This window comes from Mytilus trossulus, chromosome 12, assembly GCF_036588685.1.
Source record: "Mytilus trossulus isolate FHL-02 chromosome 12, PNRI_Mtr1.1.1.hap1, whole genome shotgun sequence".
NCBI classification, from domain to species: domain Eukaryota; kingdom Metazoa; phylum Mollusca; class Bivalvia; order Mytilida; family Mytilidae; genus Mytilus; species Mytilus trossulus.
In genome coordinates this window covers 2,358,278-2,385,059 of record NC_086384.1, presented here as the reverse complement: position 1 = coordinate 2,385,059, position 26,782 = coordinate 2,358,278, and the positions used below count along the sequence as shown (strand labels likewise).

General features: G+C 31.9%; 2 protein-coding genes across 2 annotated transcripts; one reads left to right on the top strand and one right to left on the bottom strand.

Moving 5' to 3' along the window:
* Nucleotides 1-334: 334 nt before the first annotated feature.
* LOC134693550 (uncharacterized) lies at nt 335-3,310 on the top strand. Its single transcript, XM_063554390.1, has 2 exons — nt 335-1,539; nt 2,197-3,310. Exons 1-2 carry the CDS (start codon nt 335-337, stop codon nt 3,308-3,310), a joined length of 2,319 nt encoding a protein of 772 aa, XP_063410460.1.
* Nucleotides 3,311-12,431: 9,121 nt separating this feature from the next.
* Nucleotides 12,432-25,958, bottom strand: LOC134693549 (E3 ubiquitin-protein ligase mib1-like). Its single transcript, XM_063554389.1, has 11 exons — nt 25,809-25,958; nt 20,842-20,964; nt 19,915-20,069; nt 18,856-19,012; nt 17,787-17,950; nt 17,095-17,221; nt 16,263-16,374; nt 15,835-15,923; nt 15,350-15,537; nt 13,294-13,473; nt 12,432-12,483 (listed from the first exon to the last, which is right to left on the bottom strand). Exons 1-11 carry the CDS (start codon nt 25,956-25,958, stop codon nt 12,432-12,434), a joined length of 1,497 nt encoding a protein of 498 aa, XP_063410459.1.
* Nucleotides 25,959-26,782: the final 824 nt, after the last annotated feature.

Sequence of the window (26,782 nt, the reverse complement as noted above, 5' to 3'; positions counted from 1 at the left end):
AAAACATGAGATTGATATTGTATTGAATTCATACGATGGTAACAAAGATTTTAGCTTAGATTGGAGAACAGTTTATAAAATCGCCAAAACGGACCCGTTTTTAGGGTATCCCAAATTATGCTTTATGTTTACTTCGAACAAAAGTCTTTTAAAGCTAGGTATTAATTTTTTTAAACATCCAGATCAGTCCCTAATTGCTGAAATAAACTCACTCAGAGATTCTACCGACATTAGTCTTGAAAATAATATTTCGTATGCCCTTTTAGTGTTCTCTCTACTAAATACTGGTTGCTTGGAAACAAACGAAATAGACATATCAAAACTAGAGACAATTATGGAGTCATGTGGAAACTGTCAACGCAGACGTTTATTCCACAGTAAAATAGAAACAATGGCAGAGCAAATGAATGGTCGATTTTTAAAACAAGACCCTCAAACAATGGTTTATTATTTTAAACATACAATGATATATGAAGCAATAGCGATATCATATTATGAAGTCAATCCGTCGGAAGTTATTTCAGTGTTAAACTTTGACTTTATAATAGATTTGATACAACTAGAGTTCGAGAATTTTGGAAAACAGAAAATTGGATTGATCATTGCAAAAAACATGTTTGAACATTTGGCTAAGCGACTGTTGGCGTTATTTGAGAAAGAATATATAATGAGATCGGCTGAGTTTATAAAGACACTTTGCGATTCGGAAATCATACTGCAGAATAATCCAGTTTTTATAGGTTTTTTAACTGAGGAATTTAACAACTGTACACCACAAGATACCATAGACATACACATTGAGGGTAAACATGATCAGATGCCATTCCACTTCCCAAGAGCCCTACTATGGTTCCTTATACAGAAACATAATGTAGATAAACATATTGCAACAGTCCTTCATTTCATTGAAAATGACATTAAAGTGGAGCAATATTTGGAAAAATTTAAAGCGAGTAAAAAGGTAGTAGTAGCCTGTTTTTACTATTTGTGTGAAACGGACAACTCAGATATGAAGTTGGAACTTATATATGGATTGATAAATGAGTATAAAATAGAGTGTAATTACGATTATAGCATACAGATAGCATTGAAAAATGGTAATGATTCAGCCGTTAGCTTTCTTTTAGGGCATGTACCTACAGAAATTGATATTGTAGATCTAGTTTTGGAAGTTGAACAGGAAGAAGATATTACAAGATTGTGCGACTTGCTATCAACAAATCTTTCCTTAGAATGTATTGACACATATAACAAAATCGATAATCTGAAGATTTTGTTTAGGTCGTTACCTCTGAATTTGTTTAATTTAAGAAAATTTATCAAAACAGCTTGCGTCAGACTTTGTAAAGATCTGGTGATAGAAATTTTGATTGATGCGCGGCAATTAACATTTGACACAGGTAATATTGTTAATACAGCCTGTGAAAATGGCTGGGAGGATGTACTAAAGATTTTGCTGAACAAGAAATTATGCAACCAAAATGAAAAGAAACAAATATTTACTTCTTCATGCAAAGATGGCAATGAAACGTTTCTGAAGTGGGTGGTATTTACTGTCGATAAAAGTGTACTAGATGTTCAAGAGTTTCTCCTTGAGGATTTCAGTTGCGAAAATGTTGGGACTGTAAAGAACTTTATATGGAAATTGCGAAACCATCAGGAAATGGAAACGATGATAAAGAAGGTTTTCACACAATTCAGAGTTTTTCGTTTTATCCAGTGGATTATAGAAGATACTGATAACCTAATAGATACGATTGGCAAATCTGATTTACAAAATTTGAATATGCTTCGGTTGATTTATGAAAGATTCCCCGATTTACAAATCGACGTGAGGAGCACCGCGTTGAAAACAATCAACAACAAAATTAATAATTTTGATAAAATATTACAATGGTTACATGAAAATATAAAAACAATGTTTGATCCTATTACATTTTTACTAAATTATTCATGTAGAAATGATCTAATCAAAATTATAAAATGGATTTTGCATAGTTATAACCACTCTGTTTTAAATATACATGAACTGATAAACGACATATGTAAAGTAAGATGTTACAGAACAGCAGAAGGAACAACCAGTGATGTTGACCTCACTTCAATCATTACTGCAATTCTTTCGACATATCAAAATAATAGTCCGAAAGATCTTTTTCTTTTCTTGCTACACAAAATTGACCAGAAATATTACAGGTGGATAGATATCATCACAGAAATGATTAATTTGAAGTTGTATAGTTTCATTGACCTTATGTTACAACATGTAGACTATTCGAAGATTGATATTAAAGAATCATTGAATGATGCATGTTTTGGGGGAAAGCTAGAAACAGTAAAATGGTTGATAGAGAATTTTGACAATACATTATTCGATATGAAAGAAGCAATGAATAAAGCTTGTGGGTCGGAAAACACTGACGTAGTGAAATGGTTGATAGAGAATGTTGACAATAATTTATTTGATATGAAGGAAGCATTTAACAATGCATGTGGGTCGGAAAACCTTGACACAGTGAAAATGTTATTTGAGAGTTTTGACAATAAATCATTTGATTTGACTGAAGTCATGAACAATGCTTGTGGGTTGCGAAACATTGTCGTAGTAAAATGGTTGATAGATAATTTTGACATAACAGTATTGAATATGAAGGAAGCAATCGAGATTGCCTGTCTTATGGGAAATCTAGACACAGTAAAATGGTTGATAGATAATGTTAACCATGAATTATTTGATATGAAGGAAGCAATGAACAATGCCTGTTGGTCAAAAAACCTTGACATAGTGAAATTGTTGATAGATAATTTTGACAATAACTTATTTGATATGAAGGAAGCAATGAAAAATGTCTGTCTTACGGGGAAACTAGATACAGTGAAATGGTTGTTACAGCACTTTGAAAATACAATTTTTGATATGAAGGATGCAATGAACAATGCTTGTGGGTCGGAAAACCTTGACACAGTGAAATGGTTGAAAGGAAATATTGACAATGAATTATTTGATATGAAGGAAGCAATGGAAAATGCATGTCTTATGGGAACACTAGACACAGTAAAATGGTTGATAGACACTTTTGACAATAAATTATTTGATATGCAGGAATCAATGAATAAGGTTTGTTGGTCGAAAAACCTTGACATAGTGAAATGGTTAATAGAGAATTTTGACAATAATTTATTTGATATGAAGGAAGCAATGAACAATGCATGTGGATCGGAAAACCTTGACATAGTGAAATGGTTGATGGAGAATGTAGACAATGCATTATTTGATATGCAAACAGCAATGACCAAAGCTTTAAGATGAAAAGAGCTATACTGTCATAGAATAATTGTGAAACAAAACCGACCAGGGTTGGTTTGATTTTTGATTATAGGTTTAACAGAGAAAATATTATTGACTATTTTGGGAGGTTTTTAATGGGGGGGGGGTATTATACAATTTTCTCGTCCACATATGGGCCGGATCTGCTTACCCTTCCAGATCTCCTGAGATTACTCCCAGTTTTTGGTGGGGTTAGTTTTGCTAAGTCTTTGGTTTTCGAGGTTGAGTCTTGTGTACTATTAATTGTCTATATGTCTTTTTCTTTTTTAAGCCATGGCGTTGTTTGTTTATTTCGATTTATGAGTTTGACTGTCACTTTTGTAGCTTTCGTCCCTCTTTCAGAACGAATGAAGAATTTTCAAATCCATGTAAAATTGTACAGCCTATTGATAAATGGATTATTTAAAACTTAATAAAAAAACATGGTATAACATAAGAATGCACAGACAAATTCAGCTTTTTCGCAATGCAATTATTTGAAAAAATATGTTTTAGATGAGTTGACACGGATAGTTTAAATTCACTGGATGCATAAATCCGAAAATAAGCTTATATATTATACAAAATGTCAAGCGTCATTTTCCTATAGTTTTACATCGATTATTTTCTTGTTGTCTTCGTCCTTTGAATTTGAGTGACCATTGCCTGATTATATTTGACTTATGATTTTTGAAATGATTATTGTCTGTTTATATTTGACCTACAGATTTTAATTGGCTATAGTCTGATCATCTATGACCTTTAGTTTTCTAATAATCATTTACTTTCTTTGATCTTAAGATTTTCATTGACAACTTTCTGATTATATTTCAGTTATAGTTTTCATTGGTCATTGTCTGATAATATTTGGTCTATAGTTTTTCATTGGTCACTGTCTGACTATCTGTGGCAAAAGTTGCTATTGACCATTTTGAGAACAGCAATGACCTTAGGACTTTGTACCCTTAAAAATAGGTTCTGATGATAATTATATTTTCAATTGGCCAGATACGATGTTAAATTATCGGTTGGTGGTGATTTTTTTATTTAACAGATCATACATGAATGATCGATTTGTTATCTGCAAGAGATCGATTTGAGATAAATGAAAACAGAACTATTTTTCGATTTTGTTGATTCGAGTCAATTTATGTAAGATATTCCTTTTTTGTTGAAAGGAATTATGAGATGCATTTGTTGTTTACATACGTTTTATTACATGTGTTATTTTGACCATTATGGCATATTAACAGGCAAAAACTTAGCACTTGCCCGAATTTCTTTCAGAGGATTGAAATTTTTATTTGAACTTATTGCTAACGTGTTTCTTTTTGAGAAGATTATTTTTCGGGCTTAAAAATTAATTGTAACCATTTAGTGCAATGTTTTAGAATAGAATGTTAACGGCCTCCAATTTAGAATTTTCTTCTATGCTATGCTATTTAAGATTTTGGTCATACATCGTATTATCATTTTGGTTGAGAAACGGACACAGATAGATATGAAAATGATCAAAATACCTCATATTTGTTTTATGATGTGTTTCAGTTGGTATATAAACTCGTAGTCGGAGTGTATACCTATATGGACTAGATACACTAGTAACAAATTAAATCAACATATAATATATTTTTATATATTTGAAGATTACAATGTATGCTAATTTATGTTGCATGTCAAATATGTTGTAAATTTTGTATCTTATTGCATTAGTTTTACCCTATATATGTTTTTATTATTATTATGTCCAACGTATGTTTAGACATCATAATCAGTCGTCATGACTTATAAGGTAACATATTATTATTCCTTTAAACATTATAATTTACCTTCATTAATTGTTAGTGTCAAACATGTGCATATGTATGTTATTAGTATTATCATATATTTGATATCCAGAAGTTATAAATGGAAAAAAATATTTCTTGTGATGTACCCATGGCAACAATGTGCATTCAATAGTTAAAATATTGCAACAAAGGGAAAACAGGTCACATATTTCTTAAAACCTGGCGACAAAAAATAATTTCAATCCTTTGGAGTGATACCTTTTCTGAAAGTGAAACATATAACTATTAGGAGATCAAATAAAAATCATATGTTTTTCTTCTCATTTTTTGGTAAATTTGTATCAAAGAGTTCGTGTAAAAAAATGTCGGTATTTATTACAATAATTTCTAAACCTATGCCGGTCTGGCTACGGAAATAAGGACAATCAAACAGTAAATAGCCTACAAAATCTGTAAAAATCCACTTGGACCACGGTTGGGTGCATAAATATTTTTGTAATATCGTTCGGAAAGTTAGCACATTATGTTGTATTGAATTTCTTCTATTGTTCAATTATTACAAGTTTATAATATGACTTGCATCTGTTTACATAAGAAGCCAAAACTTTATCTTTCTTTAAACTGATTATTCAAAGATCTGAAATTTTGCGAAGTTTTGACACTTAGTTCTATTTCTGATATTCAAAAGATTAGTTTTGTTTCCCTTTATTTTGCAAATCTGTTGGTGTAATGACATTAAACCCATCTATGTGTTGTCTATTTTTTGTTTCTCGAGATTATATTGCTTTAAATCAATAAAATAAAATTTTAACATCTTATTGTGTATTTATTCTTATAACAAAGTTTGATGCATATGTTTTGCTTGATCTTTTATTGTACGTTTTGTGTCTTTGCGGGGTGTTTTTGTTTTTTCGGTATAGTGTGACGGCTTTAGAGTTCGATGCCATTTATTTATTATAACTTGTTCCTTGGTATTAAAGACCATTTGAGGCAGATTTCTTAAAAAAAATAAAGATATTGGTAGGCTTGTTTCATATGAGAGGCAAAAGTCTAACATAAGCTGCTAATGCTACGACAAAAATAGTAAAAGACCAAACAACAAGTAACTGTACATACAACATAGAAAACTAAAGACTGAAAAACACGAGCCCCACCAAAAAAAACGCGGGTTATCCCAGTTGTTTCGGCAGGGTGAGCAGATTCTACCCAACGTGTGACCGCGTTGTGTTGCTTTTGTTAGTACAACCCGCTGTTTAGTCTTATTCGGTTGGTCATATTCCGGACAGAAGAGGACGGGATTATGGTGACAAATATCAAAACAGATCCGTCCTCATCTGTGACACAGATATTCCATAATGATTAACTAGTGGTTGTGTCTGTGGACTGTTTGATTGGATGATAATAACTCAAACTCTCGGAACTTTTGGTGTGATAGATTTCCTATGAGCAGCGACTCTCAAGGAAATAATGATTGGAATAAATTAAAATAACAAAAATACCGAACTTCAATGAAAATCAAAACGGAAAGTCCATTATCAAATGAAAAAAATCAAAACTTCAAACACATCCAACGAATGGAAAACAACTGTCATATTCCTGATTTAGAACAGGCATTTCCGTGTGAAAAAAATAATGGATTGGACCTGGTATTTTAGTTAACTTAACCTCTCACTTGTATGACAGTCGCGTAACATTCCATTATATTGACAACAATGTACTTACAAAACAGACCTTCATGTGTAGTCAAGAACGTTTATTTCCTTTGTAAACCAATTTCAAATATCTTGAAAATTTTACTGCAGAATGTTAATGACATCAGATACAATCTGTTAAATTGGAGAATCTTTTTAAAAAATAATACTTCTGGTAAATTTAAGTCTTACATTGGATAAATTGTATATATCTATGATGAGTTTATTTACAACCTTTGGAACGATGCCACTGCTGGTGGAGTTTTATTTCCCCGATGGTATATCAAGCCCAGTAGTCACCACTGTTTGTGTTGACATAATTTGTCATTGGTTATATCTATAAATTAACTGTTTACAATTTTTTGAATTTCTTTTGAACAACAAAGACTTTTCTACCTCAGGCATAGATTACCTTAGCTGTATTTTGCAACACTTTTAGGCATTTTTGTCCTCAATGCTCTTCAACTTCGTACTTTATTTGGTCTTTTAAACTTTTTTGGATTCGAACGTCACTGATGAGTGTTTTGTAGACGAGACGCGCGTCTGTCGTATATACTAAATTATTTCCTGGTATCTATGATGAGCTTATTTACAACCACTTGGTCGATGCCACTGCTGGTGGAGATTTATTTCCCCGAGGGTATCATAATCCCAGTAGTCAGCAATTTTGTGCTGACATGAATTGTCATTGATATGGTTAAATTTATTAACTTTAGTGTTTACAAATTTTTGATATTTTTGAAATACTACGACTTTTCTACCTCAGGCATAGATTCCCTTAGCTGTATTTGGCAACATTTTTATGGATTTTGGTCTGCAATGCTCTTCAACTTCGTACTTTATTTGGTCTTTTTAACTTTTTTTTTATCCGAGCGTCACTGATGAGTCTGTTGTAGACAAAACGTATATACTAAATTTAGTCCTGGTATCTATGATGAGTTTTTTACCCTTTTTAAGCACCTGAATACTTTCCGGATTTTGGTCGTGTTCCTGTTGTTCAGTTTTTAGTATTCTATCCTGTGTTTCATAGTCTATTTTTTTTTACTATTTCGTTGTCAGTTTTTCTTTGGCTTATTTAGTTTGAATGCCCTATTGGTATCTTCTGTCCATCTCTTTTTAAAATTAAATAATATTGTTATACTTATACATCTTTCTATGTTGTGATGTTATTCTATTGTTTCAGAAACAGAAGGTTTGGTACCATTAAAACGTTTAAACCAATTGCAATATTTTGCACCTGTCCTGAGTCAGGAATCTAATATTCAGTGATTGTCGTCTGTTTATGTGGTTCATACGTGTTTCTCGTTTTTCATGTTTATATAGATTAGACCGTCGGTTTTCCCGTTTGAATTGTATTACACAAGTCATTTTCAGGCCCTTTATAGTGTAATAGAAAGTAAAATCACAAAAATACTAATCTCAGAGGAAAATCAATACGGAAAGTCCATAATCACATGGCAATATCAAATAAAAAAACGCATCAAAAACTAATAGACAAGAACTGTCATATTCCTGACTTGGTACAGGCATTTTCAAATGTAGAAAATGGTGGATTAAACCTGGTTCTATAGCGCTAACCCTCTCTCTTTAATAACAGTCTCATCAAATTCCGTTATATTTGCATGATGCGTTAAATAAACAGTCATCTTGATAGATGAGCCTTGATGTGCCTAGGTTAATTCCCCTTAGTTTGGACAGATGAATTATTTAGTAGGATAACAGTAAAGAATGTTAATTTAACTGTTTTAGTATTTAACTTTTGATGTTTTTATAATGTTTTAAGAATATTCATTTATTCAACTTTTCTTCAGTACCTTTTCTGTTAAAGTTACCCTGTTTAATGACAAGATTAGAATTTCATTTGATAACTAGTCGGAGTCGGCCTTGCACAGGCCTCCTAATACTCGCCAAACTGTATCAGTTCACTCGAGTTAAGAGTTAGCCACCGCTTCGGTGCAGAGATAGTCACCCCTTTTTTGGTGCAAGTTTTACTACCTTAAATAACACAACGCCAAGCTAATTTACCTACTTTTAAGTCTAACTCTGGGAACACTTTATTTTACATTTGAAAAACTACTCTATTTTTTAACTCCATTTAAGAAAGTTTTCTAACTCTTGTTTATCCGACTCTGTTTAAATTCATGCAATTATTGTACATTTGTGAATAAAATATAGTTTCATTTGATTTATTGTCTGTTGTTCAGCCATAATCTGATTTCAGGTATCCCAATGGTCGAATAGGGGCGAAGTACTGGCCACTACACTTCCCGGGAGGTGTCGTCACCGACCCCTCCGTTAAAAATGGTGCCGTGACCAGGATACCTGATCCCTTAGTTTTTTGTTTAAATATTTTTATTGCATTTTTTTTATATCGTTTAAATTTTTGATTTTCAAAATGATAAAGTTTGATCAGAAACCTTGCACTTTTGACGGTGTAAGTGCTGATGTTCAAGATTATTTTATTCAATTTGAAGCAGTTTGTCTGTGGAATAACTGGATTTTTTCTGAAATTGCTCTTCAGTTAGTTATAAATTGAAGAGAAGACGCACAAACTATTTTACGTCTTCTTACTCCTGTTCAGTTGCAAAGCTACAATTTTTGAAAAAAATATTATTGCAACGTTTTAATCCTAAGGAAAGGATACTTTTTTTTATAAATTTCAACTCAAAAGATGTATTATTTTGCCAGATGAATCTGTGTTTGATTTCGGACATCGATACAAACTTTTATGTCATCGTGCATATCCAGATAATTTTCGCAGTATGGAAACTTATTTTATGGATCTTGTTATTGGCAAATTAGAGAAGGAAATGGGAAAGTTTGTCCATTTTAAGCATCCTGCAACTTTTGACGATGCTATATTTTTGGCTACAGAGTTTGAGTCTTTTAATTTGACAGTTGAACCTGTTGAATATGAAATTAACATGATTAAAAAAGTGAAGAAAACTGTGATTTTAGTTGTTTGAAGTCTGGTTTTGATCAAATTGTCAAAGTTCTGAAAAAGCTGGTCTATAGGAAGTTTAAAGTTAAAACATGTTTCATTTGTTCGGTTGTTGGACATATCAGAGCTAATTGTCCCAATAAAGATTGTAAAAGTGTCAATTCTGTTCATGTTGTTGAACCAGACAAACCAGTTTCTACTTCAGTTCATAAGAAAGTGAAAAAAATATGCATAGTTGTCAACATAGTTCAAAGTTTATTTCAATCTACTTCGGATAGATGTTCGTCTGTTTCTTTTGAGGCTCACAAAGTGCAAACTTCTTTTTGCAGGACTGGGAAAGTTAAAGTTTTGAAATAGATTGTTTTATGAGTTTTAATTTGTAAATTTAGTATTTTACTTATTTTGTCAGTTTATATTGTTTTAGTAGGACAATTTTTTTAAAGTTTTGATTGGATTTTGTTGTTTTTCTTCGTCACGTTAATGAGCCGGTTTTGTTATCGAAACCACCCTCAAAAACGTTGTTTGATTTGATTGTGTTTTTCATTTGATTTTGGTTTGTTCAGATTGTGGCTCAGTTTCTTGTTTTACTAGGTTTATTTATGAGTTTGCTCATTTATTTGGATTTTTAACCTCTCTGAACAAGTTTTATTGCTGTAAATTTGTTTAGTTTGGTTATGGTATTCCTTTTGTGACTTTTATAAGTCATGGCAGAAATCTATAGAGTGGCAGTTAGTTTATGTGTGAAGACAACCAGCTGATAAAGTAAGCAGTTCTTGTATCAAGAACAACTTTCTTACTTTTGGTACAACGTTTGATCATCTTATACCCGGAATCACATGTTTAACGTGATTCTGTGAGATCTACACTTTATCTGGTACAACGATGGACTTTTTAGAACCCGAAATCACATGTTCAAAATGTTTTTCGTGAGAACAACAATTGGTGGACATTACCTGGTACAACTTGGACCATGCAGATTATCCGTGTTTACCTTCCGTTTCCATTTGGAAAACTGTGTTTTATTGAATGATGTATATAACTGTGTCCGTTTACCGTCTTGATATATATATACTTTGGAGTTCTGTGCTTTATAAACTGTGTTCACCACCTATTCCTTGATCTGAAGGCCAAGAGTAGTTTTTCCAATGGTTGGACCGTGTGCTTATGTGACATTTTTGTTGACATTTATTGACATTTTATTCGCATTGCTTTATATTGTTTATGGTTTTCAACACATCTATCTTAAATAGTTCTTTTCCCAAATATTAATTTATTTAAAATTTTTCCTAAGGGGGGAGGAATGTAATAGATGTGCCTAGATGTGCCTAGGTTAATTCCTCTTAATTTGGACAGATGAATTATTTAGTATTTAAATGTTTATTTTAGGTTTGATTTGATTTAAATATAGTAGGATAACAGTAAAGAATGTTAATTTAACTGTTTTAGTATTTAACTTTTGATGTTTTTATAATGTTTTAAGAATATTCATTTATTCAACTTTTCTTCAGTACCTTTTCTGTTAAAGTTACACTGTTGAATGACAAGATTAGAAGTTCATTTGATAATTAGTCTGAGTCGGCCTTGCATAGGCCTCCTAATACTCGCCGAACTGTATCAGTTCACTCAGGTTAAGAGTTAGCCACTACTTCGGTGCAGATATAGTCACCCCTTTTTTTGTGCAAGTTTTACTACCTTAAATAACACAACACGAAGCTAATTTACTTACTTTTAAGACTAACTCTGGGAACACTTTATCAGGTATCCCAATGGTCGAATAGGGGCAAAGTACTGGCCACTACACTTCCCGGGAGGTGTCGTCACCGACCCCCTCCATTACAATAGCTTGCTGTTCGGTGTGAGCCAAGGCTCCGTGTTGAAGACCGTACCTTGACCTATAATGGTTTACTTTTATAAAATGTTACTTGGATGGAGAGTTGTCTCATTGGCACTCATACCACATCTTCCTATATCTATATAGGATTGCAAATTGATAAATGGTTATCAGAATGAAATCTGGTAAAAGGTGGAATGATTGTCAAATCAAAATTCTGGTTATTTGCAGAACACTTAATATCAAACTGAAAATCTGGTAAATGTTTGGCAAATTGTAGATTTGTTTTTGGAAATCAAAGACCCAGTATGTACAGTGAATTGTAGAGTGCTACTAAGACTGAGTGTATGGTAAATTGTGGAAAAGAGGAGTGAGACTCAGATACTAAAGAGACAGTCAAACTGAAAGATAGAAAATATACTGATAACACCAAAGTTAAATAATAAAAAGACAAACAGACAAATAATAGTATACAAGAAACAACAAAGAAAACTAAGACTAAGCAACACGAACCCCACCAAAAACTGACGGTAATCTCAGGTTCACAGGGAAGTTTAGCAGATCCTGCTCCTCATGTGGCACCCGTCATTCATTAGATAAAATGTCTGGGAAAATGTAGACCTAATGTCTCGTAAAGTAATGAATTATCAAAAGACAAAATATTTGTGAAACTTGTAGAATTAACAACTAAATAGGATTTATATTACACTTTATTTGCATTTATAGAATATATTATATCATAACCATATACAATTTAATGTAAACTGCTACCTGCAAAGAGGAACAAAATGATGTTTGGACTTTTGATTTTGCCTTTTGATTTTTGATTTTCCTTTTTGAATTTTCCTCGGAGTTCGGTATTTTTGTGTTTTTACTTTCTACTATATGGTGCTTGTAACCAACAAAGTTTAAAGATCAGTAATCTGCAATGTATAAGCAGTTAATAATTTAAAATAATGTCATTATTAAGTTTTGTCACTGAATTTTACTTATGAATGAGTGAGAGAGATTTTGGATATATATTATCAAGACAGCTTATAAAGCAATATAAAAAACTTGTCTGTTTTATGGTTATATGTTTTTGTCTCTTTGACACATTCCCCATTTCCATTCTCAATTTTTAAAGAAGGATAAGCATTGAAATTCCATCAAAGTTTTACTTATAACATTAAAGCACTGAGATATTACATTTTTATTATTCCTTATTGTCCAAAACTTTCCTTTTACCTTTACGAATACATTAGCCAATAAATAAATATACTTTCTAGAGTTGTTGTACAAGGGGAATAATCATACAGAGTTTTGATTTTATATTTTACCAACAATAGATAAGAAATTATCAGCAACACTTTAATTCCTTCCTGTTTCTAATTATAGTTCCAATATTTCATATTTCAATTTTTAACTTTTCTCATCAATACAAAGGACCAACTCCATGCATCAAAACAATGGAACAATAAAACTTAATTACTTTGTGCAGTTGTGCAATCTCAACAAACTTTTAAAGGAAAATTGTACCCATCTAATAATAATAATGCAACATCATTTGTCAATTTCAATAACTTGTAATTTTATATATTATGCTATAGAATAAATCATTATTAAAAAAATCAAATTGACTCAAAACAAAAAAGTTAACTAGAGTTCTTTGACTCTTTTCAAGTCATGAATATTTCAGTATAATTTACAGTCAATTTTAATCGTAAAGTTTTTGTGAATCCCTGAATCATTACCTCCTCCTGAGTGTTTTGTATGACTGTATACTTTTACCACAGTTTGGACAGCGCTTGAATTTTGGATTGAAACATCCATAACAAAGAGAACATCCACATGGCTGAACCACAAACACAGCATAAACCTCGTTACCTTTTTCTTCACACAAAGGACATAACTGGTGTTTTTCTCCACTCGATCTGTAATAAAATTTTATTGTAAATTAAAGTAAAGCAGAAAATGGCTGAATCATTTTAACATTTAACTGTCTCTGTCTTCATGTCCTGATTTTTGTAGCTTCTTTTTCTTTTTGTTTGAGTGTATATTGTTTATCTGTTCAATAGTTTGGTCGGCAGTATATATAAAGTTTCAATATTATAATGTTTTCGTATCAGATGTTTTTATAGCTATCAAATGAGCGTGTGCTTTTTTTTCCTCTACCCATAGTATTTTTCACAACTGAAAAAAGCTGAGTCCTAGTATATCCCTAATAATTACACCTCATGTAAGAATACTTGGCTTTGATTGGTTGATAGCCAGTGTATTTTTCACCAATTCACTGTTATCAAATGAATATCGTTCACTTTTTAACGCCGCCCGGGTATTTGCCAAAAGGATATGCATTTTTTACCCTCTCTGCCGTGGTATTTGCCAAAAAAAAACTCTATCCGACTGGATGCTTGTAACGTCACGATCAATGCGTTTTTGAACTTTACATTTGGTGTAATTAAACAGTTATATCATGTTCTTGAGGGGTATTTGCGAAAAATACCAGTCTTAAAAAATGAATTTCCCTCGCCTTACGGCCCGTGAAATTTAACATTCTCCCGACTGGTATTTTTCGCAAATACCCCTCCTTGACATGATATATCTGTTTAAAATTAGTGATATTGTTTGCCTTAAATTACCGGAGAATAAAGGCTTTTTCCCCTGGAGAAGAAAATGGCTTAAAATTATTCCCAAAAAGAGAACTTTTTTCCCAAACAGTACATTATAAGTAGTTAAAATTGTGCATGAATACAAACTGAAAAACACTCATTTTAAAATTTTTCATGCCTAAATAACTATACATGTATATGAGGATTTGAGGGTCTATTTCTGTATCATAACTGATAATACGGTTCTTATTTCAAATGAGGGTTTACCTTTTGAAAGGGGGTCTGCAACTTGAAGTTCCAGTCAGATTTATGGATTATCATAAATTTCACAATTGAATAAAATTTACGCATATTTCCCCCCAAAAAAGGGTAGAGGTAGTTTTGAAAAAAGCAAACAATATTTTGTTTTAGCAACATGCAGAAAACCATTCTTAAGCTCCCCATATTTCAGGCAATGTTTTTGGATTTCATTTGTGAAATATTCATTTATTATTTTATAAAATTCAACTATCTACTAAAGGAAACATTCATTGTATCATATCATTATTTAAACATATTTTCCAGTCACAAGTTAATTTGTCTGGCTGTTACTGCATCATCATACACCTTATCGCTAATTCCCGGCTGACCCGGCCGGTTGAACTTTTGATGCACACAATCATCACTATCCATTGTGGCGACAGATAATTTGCTTTATGATGTCAAAATTTTACGGGAACCTGTGTGATTTCCACTAACGGTGGACAAATAGCGATAAGGTGTATTATAATTGTGATGAAAATTAAATATCATAATATTCCTCCATCTGATAATAGCACCCTCAGTTGCTCAACGTGAGGGTATCATGCTGATAACTAGGGTCAATTGGAAAAAGTTTATGCCATAATACATCAGCATTGTTTGATCTACAGTGTATTATAAATTTTCTCAATGACAATCATACAACATCTCTAAATTATAATATATAGATATAAGATGTGGTTGATGAGCACCAATGAGACAACTCTCCATCCAAGTCACAATTTGTAAAAGGAATCCGTTATAGGTCAAAGTATGGTCTTCAACACGGAGCCTTGGCTCACACCAAACACCAAGCTATAAAGGGCCCAAAATTAACTAGTATAAAACCATTCAAACAGGAAAACCAACGGTCTTATCTATATAAAAAAAACGAGAAATAATCTTTTTAATTAAATACCTTAAAACTATAATCTTGATAATAGAAGTGAATTCTTCTTTCAGTTTCTTTGCAGACGGCAGTTCCTGTGGTAGTTTCCCGCTGTTATTTTGAACATTGTAGGGCACACCTTTATTGACTAAGAGTTCGGCCAGGTCTAGTTGTAGATTTATCTGTTTGTCATTGTCTCTCAGGTTTGGTCTCTGAATCTGTCAATACAAACCAGAAGTAATAAACAGAGAAATAGGAAGCATGCAGTTTTATAAAAAAATATATGTCTCTGGAAATATTCATCAAATTCCTGCTTTATCAATGAATGAAATTCATAAATGAGGAAAGCAAACAAGTTGTATCATAAAAAATGAACAGATTTATTTCTATATAATAATCAATTCTTTGTTCAAGTAATACAAATAATTCTAATGATTTCTTATTCCTTTGTTATAATATATGATTTTTTACATTAAATACTGCCTCACCCCCCTTAAACTTCTCCCCAAACTTACCTCAGTAATTTCCATGACTTGGGGTGGGCCACTCAGACATAAATGTAAGGCGTTGTTACCATCACTGTCCCTCACATCAATCTGACAATCTTTGGAAATAAAATCATTTTTTGTTTTTAAATAATATTGTCACCAAATTGTTAAAAAATCATAACATATTTGGTTCTTTTTAAAATATGCAGTTATTATTATGTTGAAATATATATTTTTAAAAGAGCAGCAAAACATATAAAAGTAAGGATTGTAAATAAAAAAAAAACTATCCACCAAATGACAAAAATATATGCACCTATTGGTCACTAGACAGCCTTCAACAGTGAGAAAAAACAAACCTATAACTACTACCATTAAAAATATAAATACAATGTATTTCCTTTCAATTATCACTATATCATAGCCTTAGAATAATTATTCAAAAGACTACTTACTGTATTTTTCACTCAGTAAAATATCTGTTGTCTTTCTGCTGCCATAGAAACAAGCAATCAACAAGGCTGTCTGACCTTTATCTCTTGTCCTGGCATCAATGTCAATACCAGGCTGGAAAATAAGATATATTTTATCATCTAAAACGGTTATTTATATGTAAAAATGAGGAGATGAGGTTTGATGCAAATGAGACAACTATCCACCAACGTTTAAATAAAGTAGATGTAAGCTATTATAGGCAACTGTACAACCTTCAAAAATAAGAAAAACACGTACCGGTTAGTAGGCTAGAAATACAGGCTCATGACTTGAGACAGGCACATAAAGACTGTGGCTGGGTTAAACATGTTTGTGAGTACACAGCCCTCCCCTATCCAACGACAGTGGTGTATAAACAGCACAACATAAGAACAAACCATTTTTGAGACTGTCCAAATTAGTCACTTAACTTTAGCGTTTTTCAGTCTTGTGTCTTTTAATTTTTATGTTTGTTCATTGGTATGTTTCAGTGTTTGGTGTGGGATCAATTTTGCTGAAATAGTATAAGTTATTGCTAAGAAGAAAGCTGACGCCCACCTTCAGGTACTGGATTTTCTCCCTATGTTGAATACCCATTGGTGGTCTTGGGCTGCTGTCTGTAATTTGGTCAAGTTGTTGTCCCATTTATGCATACATTCTTTATTATACAATAAGTAGTCCTAGTTAATTCATAAAAGACAATTGCACTAACAGTTGAAAGGGTATATCCCATAAAAAGATCAAGAGCATTGAAAACTTAACTAAAAGGTTAAAAAAAGTTTGGTCAAATACAGCTAAGCTAGGCCATCTTACCTGGTCTAGGAGATATTGTACGACTAGGTGATGGTCCATACATGAAGCCAGGTGTAATGGTGTGTATCCATCGCTCTTCTCCTTGTTGAGTAATTTCCTGTCTTTCTTTAAGAGATTTTGTACTGCTCTGTTAATAAAAGTCAAATATAATCAGTCAAGTACTGAAAATAATAAATTATAAAACACAATTTTTTTTTTTTTAAATTTCATATTAACTGATTGTACCATACTCTCATGTTGTTAAACACCCCCTAGAAACAAACAGAACTAGGAAAGACCATATCACATCAGTGTGTTGAGTTTTTTTTTTTTATCTATCATACATAATTGCATTGGGTTTCAAACTTGTTTCTGTTCCTAATAAAATGTGATCAAAACTTTTAACCTGGTCATCATGTGCAAGATTAAATATATCAGTATTTGGTAGACCATGAGTTTTTGGATTCTTGTTGCTCTGTCTTTGGTTTTCTATGTTGTGTTTTGTGTACTGATATTTGTCTTTTTGTCTTTTTCTTTTTTAGCCCATGGGATTTTCAGTTTATTTTTTTACTTGTGAGTTTGAATGTCCCTCTGATATCTTTTGCCCATCATTTATAAAACACATCACACAGTAGAGCATACAGAAGAATGGAGGATCAGACATATAACAATTTACCCAGCTCTTTAAAATCAGATGTATAATTATCTTTTACCCTAAATCTCCCTTCCTGGCAGCAATATGGATAGGAGAAAATCCGTTTTTATTTTCAAAGTTCAGGTCAATACCAGGCCAATATAGTATGACATCTAACATTTCTGTACTGTCTCCTTGTTGTCTTGCTATAGCATCTACTACAGGACTATCTCCTAGGGCATCCTAAATTAAATAAAAATATGACATCAAATATCTTAGTTTTGATACCTCTTGTTCTCAACATACATCTTTGAAAAAAACTCCAAAAAATCTTTTTGCGTTCATTTCTTTATATAAATAAGGCCGTTAGTTTTCTCGTTTGAATTTGGTGTACATTGTCTTATCAGGGCCTTTTATAGCTGACTATGCGGTATGGGCTTTGCTCATTGTTGAAGGCCGTACGGTGACCTATAGATGTTAATGTCTGTGTCATTTTGGTCTCTTGTGGACAGTTGTCTCATTAGCAATCATACAACATCTTCTTTTCTATATGAAATATTTAATGAACTTCTATCTTTTACTACTGATTTAGATATTTCTAATTGTAGCATTCATATAATATATACTTGCTTTCTAAATCAAATCTATTGTAATTTTCCAGTATCAAGAATAAAACAATTAAAAGCACTCATCAAACTACATGGTTAAAGAGGAAAATTTCAATGTTTTATTCAAAATATATATTTACACAAATGTAACAAACTTTTAAATTTAGGTCAGAAAAGATCTTGAAAAAGTAATTTAAGATCATAGCCCTATTTAATAAACAAAAGTTGTGTGTGGACTGCAAATCTCATATTTTCTAGGACTCTTTTTTAGATTTTATAGATGAGAACGTGTGTGATATTGGTGTAGAGATATACCAACAATTGTAAATAGTGTACATCGTTATATATATTCTATTGGTGATTGGATATTGTAATTCACTACTGTGTGACATTTTACTGGTATTTGGATATAATTGACTTCATACTGAAGGTTTGCCTATATTGTTAGAAAATATACAGAGACAGATATGGACAAAATATGGCCAATATCTTGAAATATATAACAAATTCCTGATTATTTGCATGCTGTACTAGTTTTACCTTTTTATTGATGTCACATTCATGTTTCCTCAGTACACGAAGGGTGGCTACATCTCTGTTCTGTACGGCCAGATGAACAGCTGATTGTCTGTGGTCATTTACTGCATCCTTATTCACATTGTAACTCAGCAGTAATTCTACACAATCAGAATGTTTTCTGAAAATAAAGAGAAATGTTTTTAATAAACACCTAAAGTTTTTTTCAGGTCAAACACTTTGATATTCTTAATTTGACAAGTAATGTTAAAATATCACAATGTATCTTCAACATGTAATAAAGTAAAAAAAAATGATATTTGGTATCAATCTATGACACAAAATCAGCTCACAAACAGCAACAAAAACACACAAAAAGCAAAGGGACAGCTGTTTTATTGCTGTTCTTTATCTCAAAGTCACATTGATGCCTTCAACACAGAGCCAAAAAAAAACCCCACCTCACTGCAAGTTTAAGCACCTGCTTGAGTGTATTTTTTTTTTAAATAATTTGGAGCGACTTTGTAAGATATTTGTAACACAACCTAATCAGGCCCCTGTTAGAAGTATGAATAATCAAATTTTATTAATCATCAAAAACAAGTAGGAGATTTAGCTAGAAATAAGACCTGGTGTAACCAACCATTTTTCTTGAAAAACAACTGTACCAAGTCAAGAGTATAGCAGCAGTTTTTCACTTGTTCCATTAATAGCCTTTGCTTTTGTCAGTTTCCATTTAAGGTCAACTTTGCCTTAGGTAGTTGGAACATTAGCGTCTTTATCATTTCCTAATTCCTAAGCATACTATTTTAGAAAGGTATGTAATAAATCATGTAAGTACCTACGTATAAATGTATTTACACTTTAGGTATTTAGATGAATCTAGCCTCCGAATGACCTTGGATCTACTCCAAATAACCTTTTGACGTCAAGCAACAATTACTTTTAAATTGTGACATCAAAATATTTTAAATTATGATGTCAAAGTTTACGGGAACCTGTGGGATTTTACATAATGGCAAACAAATTTCGTACATGTGTAAATACGTCTATTGACTAGTGAGCATATATTTTGATACTAACTTTTTGACAGCAATTTGTAGTGGTGTACTTTTGGTCTCATCATCACCTTCCTCCAGAGCCTGTGGTCCAGCATATTTCAGCAAGGCTTTCAGGACTCCTGCAGACCCATTCTTACACGCTGTATAGATGGGATGGAAATTAGCTTGACCACTCACCTAAAAACAAAATTAAAAATTTGTAAAATATTTTGTTTATTCTCAGTTTTGAAAAAAGTGAACTCTCAAATAAGATTCAAAATGTATTCAAATGTGCTAAAGTAGGACATGAACTTGACCTTACCAGACAGACTTTCACTCAAAGGACCATCATAGCAGGTTGAAACCTATAAAGAGGAGCCTTGACTTCAAGGACCATATTTTTGGTAAGATGACAATCAACTTCTACTTCTTTTTTATATGTCTGTTGGTCTCTGGTGGAGGGTTTTCTTGTTGGCATTTATACCACATTTCTTTATATTTATATTGGTCTGAAAGATAATCTGTTTAATTCTTTGCCGTGTTTTAATACCAAACTTAGTGTCTAATAAAATTGAGAATGGAAATAGGGAATGTGTCATAGAGACAGCAACCCGCCATAAAACAAACAACAGCAGGAGGTCACCAATGCAGCGAAAAACTCCAGCACCCAGGGGTGTCCTTCAGCTGGCCACTAAAAAATATCTATACAAGTTCAGTGATAATGGACGTCATACTAAACTATGAATTATACACGAGACACTAAAATTAAAAATCATATATGCTTGAATACATAAAGGAACCAAGATGCAGATAAGTCTGGTATAAAGAAAGCAAGAGTTTTTTTTATTAAACTAAATTATACTGGATCTTCCTCGTTAGATAGCTGATTGTTGCTTGCTTAACGTCCAGTGTAGGGTGTTCTTGAGAAAAAATCCCTATGATATGCTTTTTACTGTGAATTGTTACCTACCAGTTCTCGTTTCTTTTCCATCGTTGGTTCTTGGTTTAAATGTATTAACACGTCATCTTCCATGTCTTGTTCTACGGCAGTCTTGAAATATGTACCTGTCGTAGATGAACAAATATTCACTATCTATATGTGGCACACATGTTATTGGTATTTCATCTATCATTAATTCCACAGTATAAGGTTGACAGACTCTTTTTATACTCAAATTATACTTTTTTTTTATATACAGTTCAAATTATACCAAATTTTTGAAATTTTTGCATGCCTTCAATTTGGTGACTGTAAAACAATAATCTCATCATAGATATCAGGATTAAAAAAAAATATTTACACCAGACGCACGTTTTCGTCTACATAAACAAACGTCAAACACTGAATTATAAGCTCCTGACTTGGTACAGGCACATACATTAATAATGTAGCGGGAATAAACATGTAAGCAGGACCCCCTAAACTCGGACAGTGGTATAACAGTACAACATGAGAACGAATTCAAATCAGTGAAAAAAGTCTAAGCTCATTAGATGGACAAAAAAAAAACAAGTGGACGTGGCCAGGTACTTTTACATCCCGACAACAAAAAGAAACAATGAACAGATCTGAGAGAACTCATGTTAACTTATATAGACAATTCAGAATCTTGGTAAAATTAGGTTAAAATAGGCAATTTTCAAAGTTCTCTATGTATTGCTCTTTGCTTTAAATGATCTTAACTATCAAATTCTTTTTTATAGGAATGATGGTCTGTGCGTGAGTGTAGATGGAGCATGGCAAAAGAGAAGATCTGACAGTTTATCAGGTCAGTTCAGTGTTATATTATTTTTTTTAGTATATTTTAAATTATTTGATTCGTTGAGGGAAAGTCTGATATTAAAATATATTTTTAAAGGTACAGAAAAAATGGCTAATAGCAAAACGCATATTGCACGGTTATTTTTAAAATATCTAAAAACCAATATACATTGTGACGTCATGCTATAAATTTCATGACATTGTTACAAGTTTAATAAAAAATATCTATGATTAATTATTTGATAAAAAAAAAGGTCTGCAAATACATGAGATGAAAAAGAAAACAACAACAAAAAAAATAAATGAATAACAACTGATATGTTGTTATTGTCTAGAAGACACTATGATATCTAAAAAATTCCAACTAAATCAGATGAAAATTTATAATACAAATATTGTTTGAAATTAATAATAAAACAATTATAGTCCATTTATGAGGTCAATACAGGATATAACGACCCAAAGAAGTATATCAACCTCTGACTTCGTCCTCAGTCTATACACCTCTTTCATGTCAATATATACTAACATAATATTTGAATGTTCACAATTATGTTTCCAATTACACATGTCACATTGTGTTCCCAAAAAACTTGTCAGTGAATGACAAAATTAAATGTCAACCTCTTTAAACTACCCCCGCTATTATCTGCGCAATCGCAGTCAACTTTAACCTACGAGAGTATCAAAAATCTCTTTTTGCAATAACATTAAAATCTATTTTTTTTTATCTTTATCTTCTATTCATATATTCTTTGAATATCTTAATTACTAAATAATAATTATTTTAGAGTAAAAAATAATTTCCAAACTAAATTCCAATAACTATACAAAGGACAACAATTCAATCTAAAAAATTATCAAAATCTCAATCTCTCATGCTACAAATGGTTCATTAGAAAGATGAATCACAAGCCAAAAAAAATGATAACCCAGGCAAAGAAAAGTGAAGTCTATATATTTCTCATTTTCTGTCAACTGTGCAGTCTTTAAACTTGATCACAGGACCAGGAGGACAGGCTGGTAAAATTGATTTTCGGCCTATAAAAATAATATCTTCAAGACAACAAAATTTAAAAGAATTTGCACAAATTGAGCTTTAGGCCTACAATTTATAAATTTATTGTAAAGTCTGCTATATGACCATTAACGAAATCACGGGAAAATTCACTTATATGTAAATAAGGATCAAAGTCTTAAAAAAAAGTTTTATGAAAAAAACAGTGTTAGAAAATGGCAAATGTTTTAAGTTGACTATCATTCAAAAAAGCGATCAATTAGAACTCTCATATTTTTTAGTTTTACAATAAATGTATAAATAAAGGCAACAGTAGTATACCGCTGTTCACAACTCGTAAATCTAAGGACAAAAAACAAAATTAGGGTAACAAACTAAAACTGAGAGAAACGCATTAAATATAAGAGGAGAACAACGACACAACATTAAAATGTAACACACACAGAAACGGACTAAGTATTAGACAAATTCCGATGAGAATAACATATATAACATCAAAACCAAATACATGAATTTGGGATAGAAAAGTACCGTGACATGTCTTATAGTAATGTGAATTCACACTCAAATATAACAGAAAACAAATAAGGAAAATATATGAACTTATGTATGGGTAAAAATGTATTAATCTTTTCATGACATTGTAAAATGATAGGTACAAATTCAGGGAAGGTGCTAGGCTTTTCTGTGAGGAGATAATTTTGCGATATCGCTAATAGTAAGAAAGCTACCCCAAAGCCTCATAACATATGTCTTGCTTTTACAACATAAGTCACAGGCTCAATGAAAAACACATTACCTATTTGCATTGCCTGCGAAAGAAATGGTCGCATATCAAAACTATCAAAGGAGCTTAGTGAAGTTGCATTGATCATTTCAATCACCTCCTTAACTTCATGTTCATCAAAAATACATAGACATGTAGTTAATGTAGTTGGAATGTGATGATTTGTCACCACCTTGGAATTAGGGAATAGCATGTGCAATTTTCCATTGATCCAAAAATACTCTATCGTGAAATGATTTATTAAAAAAGTAAACATTAAGGTTGTGAAATTTCATTTCTGACTGCAAGTTAAATTCTGTTGCTAACAATATCTGGTCCCACATATTTATTTGCATCGAGCGTGGAAACAATATTAAGTACATCTTGTTCACTAACAATTATTTGTAAAAGAAAATCACGACAGTTATCATCAAATTCCGGTAAATTTTTATTATCATCTAAATTAGAAATCGAATAAAAATATTTATTTAAAATTTCCAACTTTTATGTTCCTTCAAACGCAAGGTTAAAGTTCTGATCCGGGTCTCTATGCGGAGGAATATCATGAGTTGGTCTTTCATTTTAAATTAGCATATTGATGGTCTTTCAATACTGTTTACTGTTTGCAACATTCAGTTCATCAATATTCTCGTAATTAATCGCATAGAAATGCTTTTTAGTCTGCTTTTTTAAATTATTAACTTTGTTCCTTTGTTGGTTATATTTATGTTCAGCAGATGTACTACTTCAACGGAAACAATTTTTCGAGGTCTGTCCCGTTTTCTTGTTTCACGTCGCAAACTTAAATCAAACCAAACTTTATCATTGCATCTTATGGTTACGTTCCTTGTAGGGATACACGCAGATACTATATTAATAAAAGTGTTAGTGAGATTTGTAGTAGCAATACGAACATCAATTGCATCCGAAATTAAATGTTCCAAATTAATATTTAGTACTTTTTGTTTCATCAAGTCATAATTCTCTCTCTTATAATCCCATATAGATCTAATATATCTTCGATTTTTACTGAAACCACAATTAATTGTGGCATACGTACCATCATGATCACTTATATCGAATATCTTTATATCGATATTTTTCTTTATCTAAAACTGGTATAGAATCTGTAACTAAATAGGATCAAGTAGTGACTGGATACTTGGTCGTGTGTCAAAGTGCGTGGCTTTGTCAATTATAATAATAAGGCAATTAATGAAAATAAAATCTCTAATATTTGACGGTAGATCAGACATCATTTTTTTATTCAGATCACCTTAGCAATTATTTTCATGAAGGGCGTTTTTCATTGCCAGAAATAAACTGCAGATTGCCTTTCCGACCTGTAATTTATATTGATCAAAATAGATTAAAGTTTGGTCTTTAACCACATACTCTCAATTTCATGATGCTGTAAATAATGCCTACGGATTATGTGAACGTAACTTATAAAACACATGATAATGCTATGGCCACCACCATGCTTGTTTCTGTCTTTTCGAATTGGTAACTGAAACCCCATAATAGATATATCGTTATCAGTAATATAATAGTCTACATGTGTTTCTGTGAAAAATATTATATCATAATCCTCAATAATATCGGCAATATAGTTCAGTTCATATCTTAGGCTTCTAATGCTGCAATGGAAAATTGACAATGTTTCTCGGAATACTCTTGTGTGCGTTGAGGACCCTTGTTCGGTTCAATGTCACCACATATTAATAATAAACATAAAAGCAATAAATGAAAAGTACTATATTAATTGCGTATACATAGTTTAAATCTTGGTATCATCTTAATTAATTCTGTCAGCATATCATTTAAAGAAAAACAATACCGGTAAACTGTTTTCTCAAACAACCCAAACTAGTCATGTGATACAACAGTCCTATTGTTATCCTGTACGCTACAATGTCATTATCCATTGTCAAATACAATACGAAAAAAAGGATAACAATTTAGGACTGCATTTTAAAACATGATAAATAGCATGGACAAATATAAATCGAATATCCATTCATGAATTTTCTAAAACTAAAGAGTATTTCATTGCATTAATCTCCCTGTTTTTGACCGACCTCATTATCTCATAGAATTCTAACATTACATCATCTGTAGCAACCAAAACTGTACACTCATCTTTATCAAGCTGTATCATTTTTTTCCATAAATATTTCTCACATAAATTATCGTATTTTGGATCTGCGAACACTAAGTAATCGTCACAACCATATTTCTTTTCTATTGTACACTCATCAAGAAAGGTGAAGCCAAGGTTTACTACTGGGTCAGAAAAAGCAAATATTTCACCATTTCTTTCTGAGATAGCGTTGCATATACACAAATGATTCCTTTCCCATTGATGTACTTTTCAACATATTCACTAACCTCTGGCATTTCTAACAATTGAATGATATGTTTACTTGTATGCTTCTCACTACTTTTTATACCTGAAGGCCATTTCTTCACTTCTTCAGCACATTGACTTACTTGATCTATTGGTCCACAAATATTAACATTGTCTGATGAAATTTCCATCTTGATTTGTGGAAACTTTTCAATAAAATCTTCTTTCCCTCTCAAACTTCTAAATAATTTACAGTTGTTTAATCAAATTTGAACAAATTCAGTCTTCTCAGTCAGATGAACAGAGACTAAAGGTTGTGTTTTTGATGAAACGAAACCAAAAAATTTTGTGAAAATGTCTTCAACTATCTTCTCTGGTCCAACAATTACCAACGTTTACTGACTCGACAATAAACATTAACATCTCTATGCAAACAATCAAATTTGGCTTCTTTCAGTGCATGACGTGAAGTGCTGAAAGCGTTCTGATCAAACGGAAGTTCCTTTACAATTAAATACTCTATTAAGTTGGTTAGTTCTCCTTCTACTGCAGTAATCATTGTCATCCCTTCGTCTCTTGCTTCTAGGCCAAATTTGACACTAACTTCATTCGGATTAAATTCTATTTTAAATGACTTGTGTACAGCGATTTTCATTTTGTAAGGGTTGAATTTTCAAGAACTAAAAACTGGAATGCAGCAATATTGACCTTTTCTAGAGGTGGTTTTTCTGTCATTTGTCCAATTGGTGTCCTAACAACTATCTTAAACTTAACCGTGGATAGCCAAAGAGATAACAAGTCTTCTCTACCTGAAGATGCTAAAATAGAATTAAAATGCAAAGTAATAAATACATGTAGGTCATTGAACAATGTCTATAAAATGCAATTAACAAAGATTTCTCTAAAATAAAATATGTGAAAGCAAATGTGAACAAACAGGAAGTGCTTACTAGTGCAATTTGCTTTATATCAACTTTATAAAAAATACTCTAAGTAAACAACAGTTGTGAACATG

What these genes read in the sequence shown, in the direction of transcription:
- LOC134693550 (XM_063554390.1), top strand. Translation starts at nt 335, where the DNA reads ATGGAGTCATGTGGAAACTGTCAACGCAGACGTTTATTCCACAGTAAA. An exon ending in GGCAATGAAACGTTTCTGAA is followed by an intron (nt 1,540 to 2,196) that starts GTGGGTGGTATT and finishes GAAATATTACAG; the next exon opens with GTGGATAGATATCATCACAG.
- LOC134693549 (XM_063554389.1), bottom strand. Translation starts at nt 25,958, where the DNA reads ATGGAAATTTCATCAGACAATGTTAATATTTGTGGACCAATAGATCAA. An exon ending in GCCAGGAAGGGAGATTTAGG is followed by an intron (nt 17,222 to 17,786) that starts GTAAAAGATAAT and finishes TTTTATTAACAG; the next exon opens with AGCAGTACAAAATCTCTTAA. An exon ending in ATCAAGATTATAGTTTTAAG is followed by an intron (nt 13,474 to 15,349) that starts GTATTTAATTAA and finishes ATTTTATTACAG; the next exon opens with ATCGAGTGGAGAAAAACACC.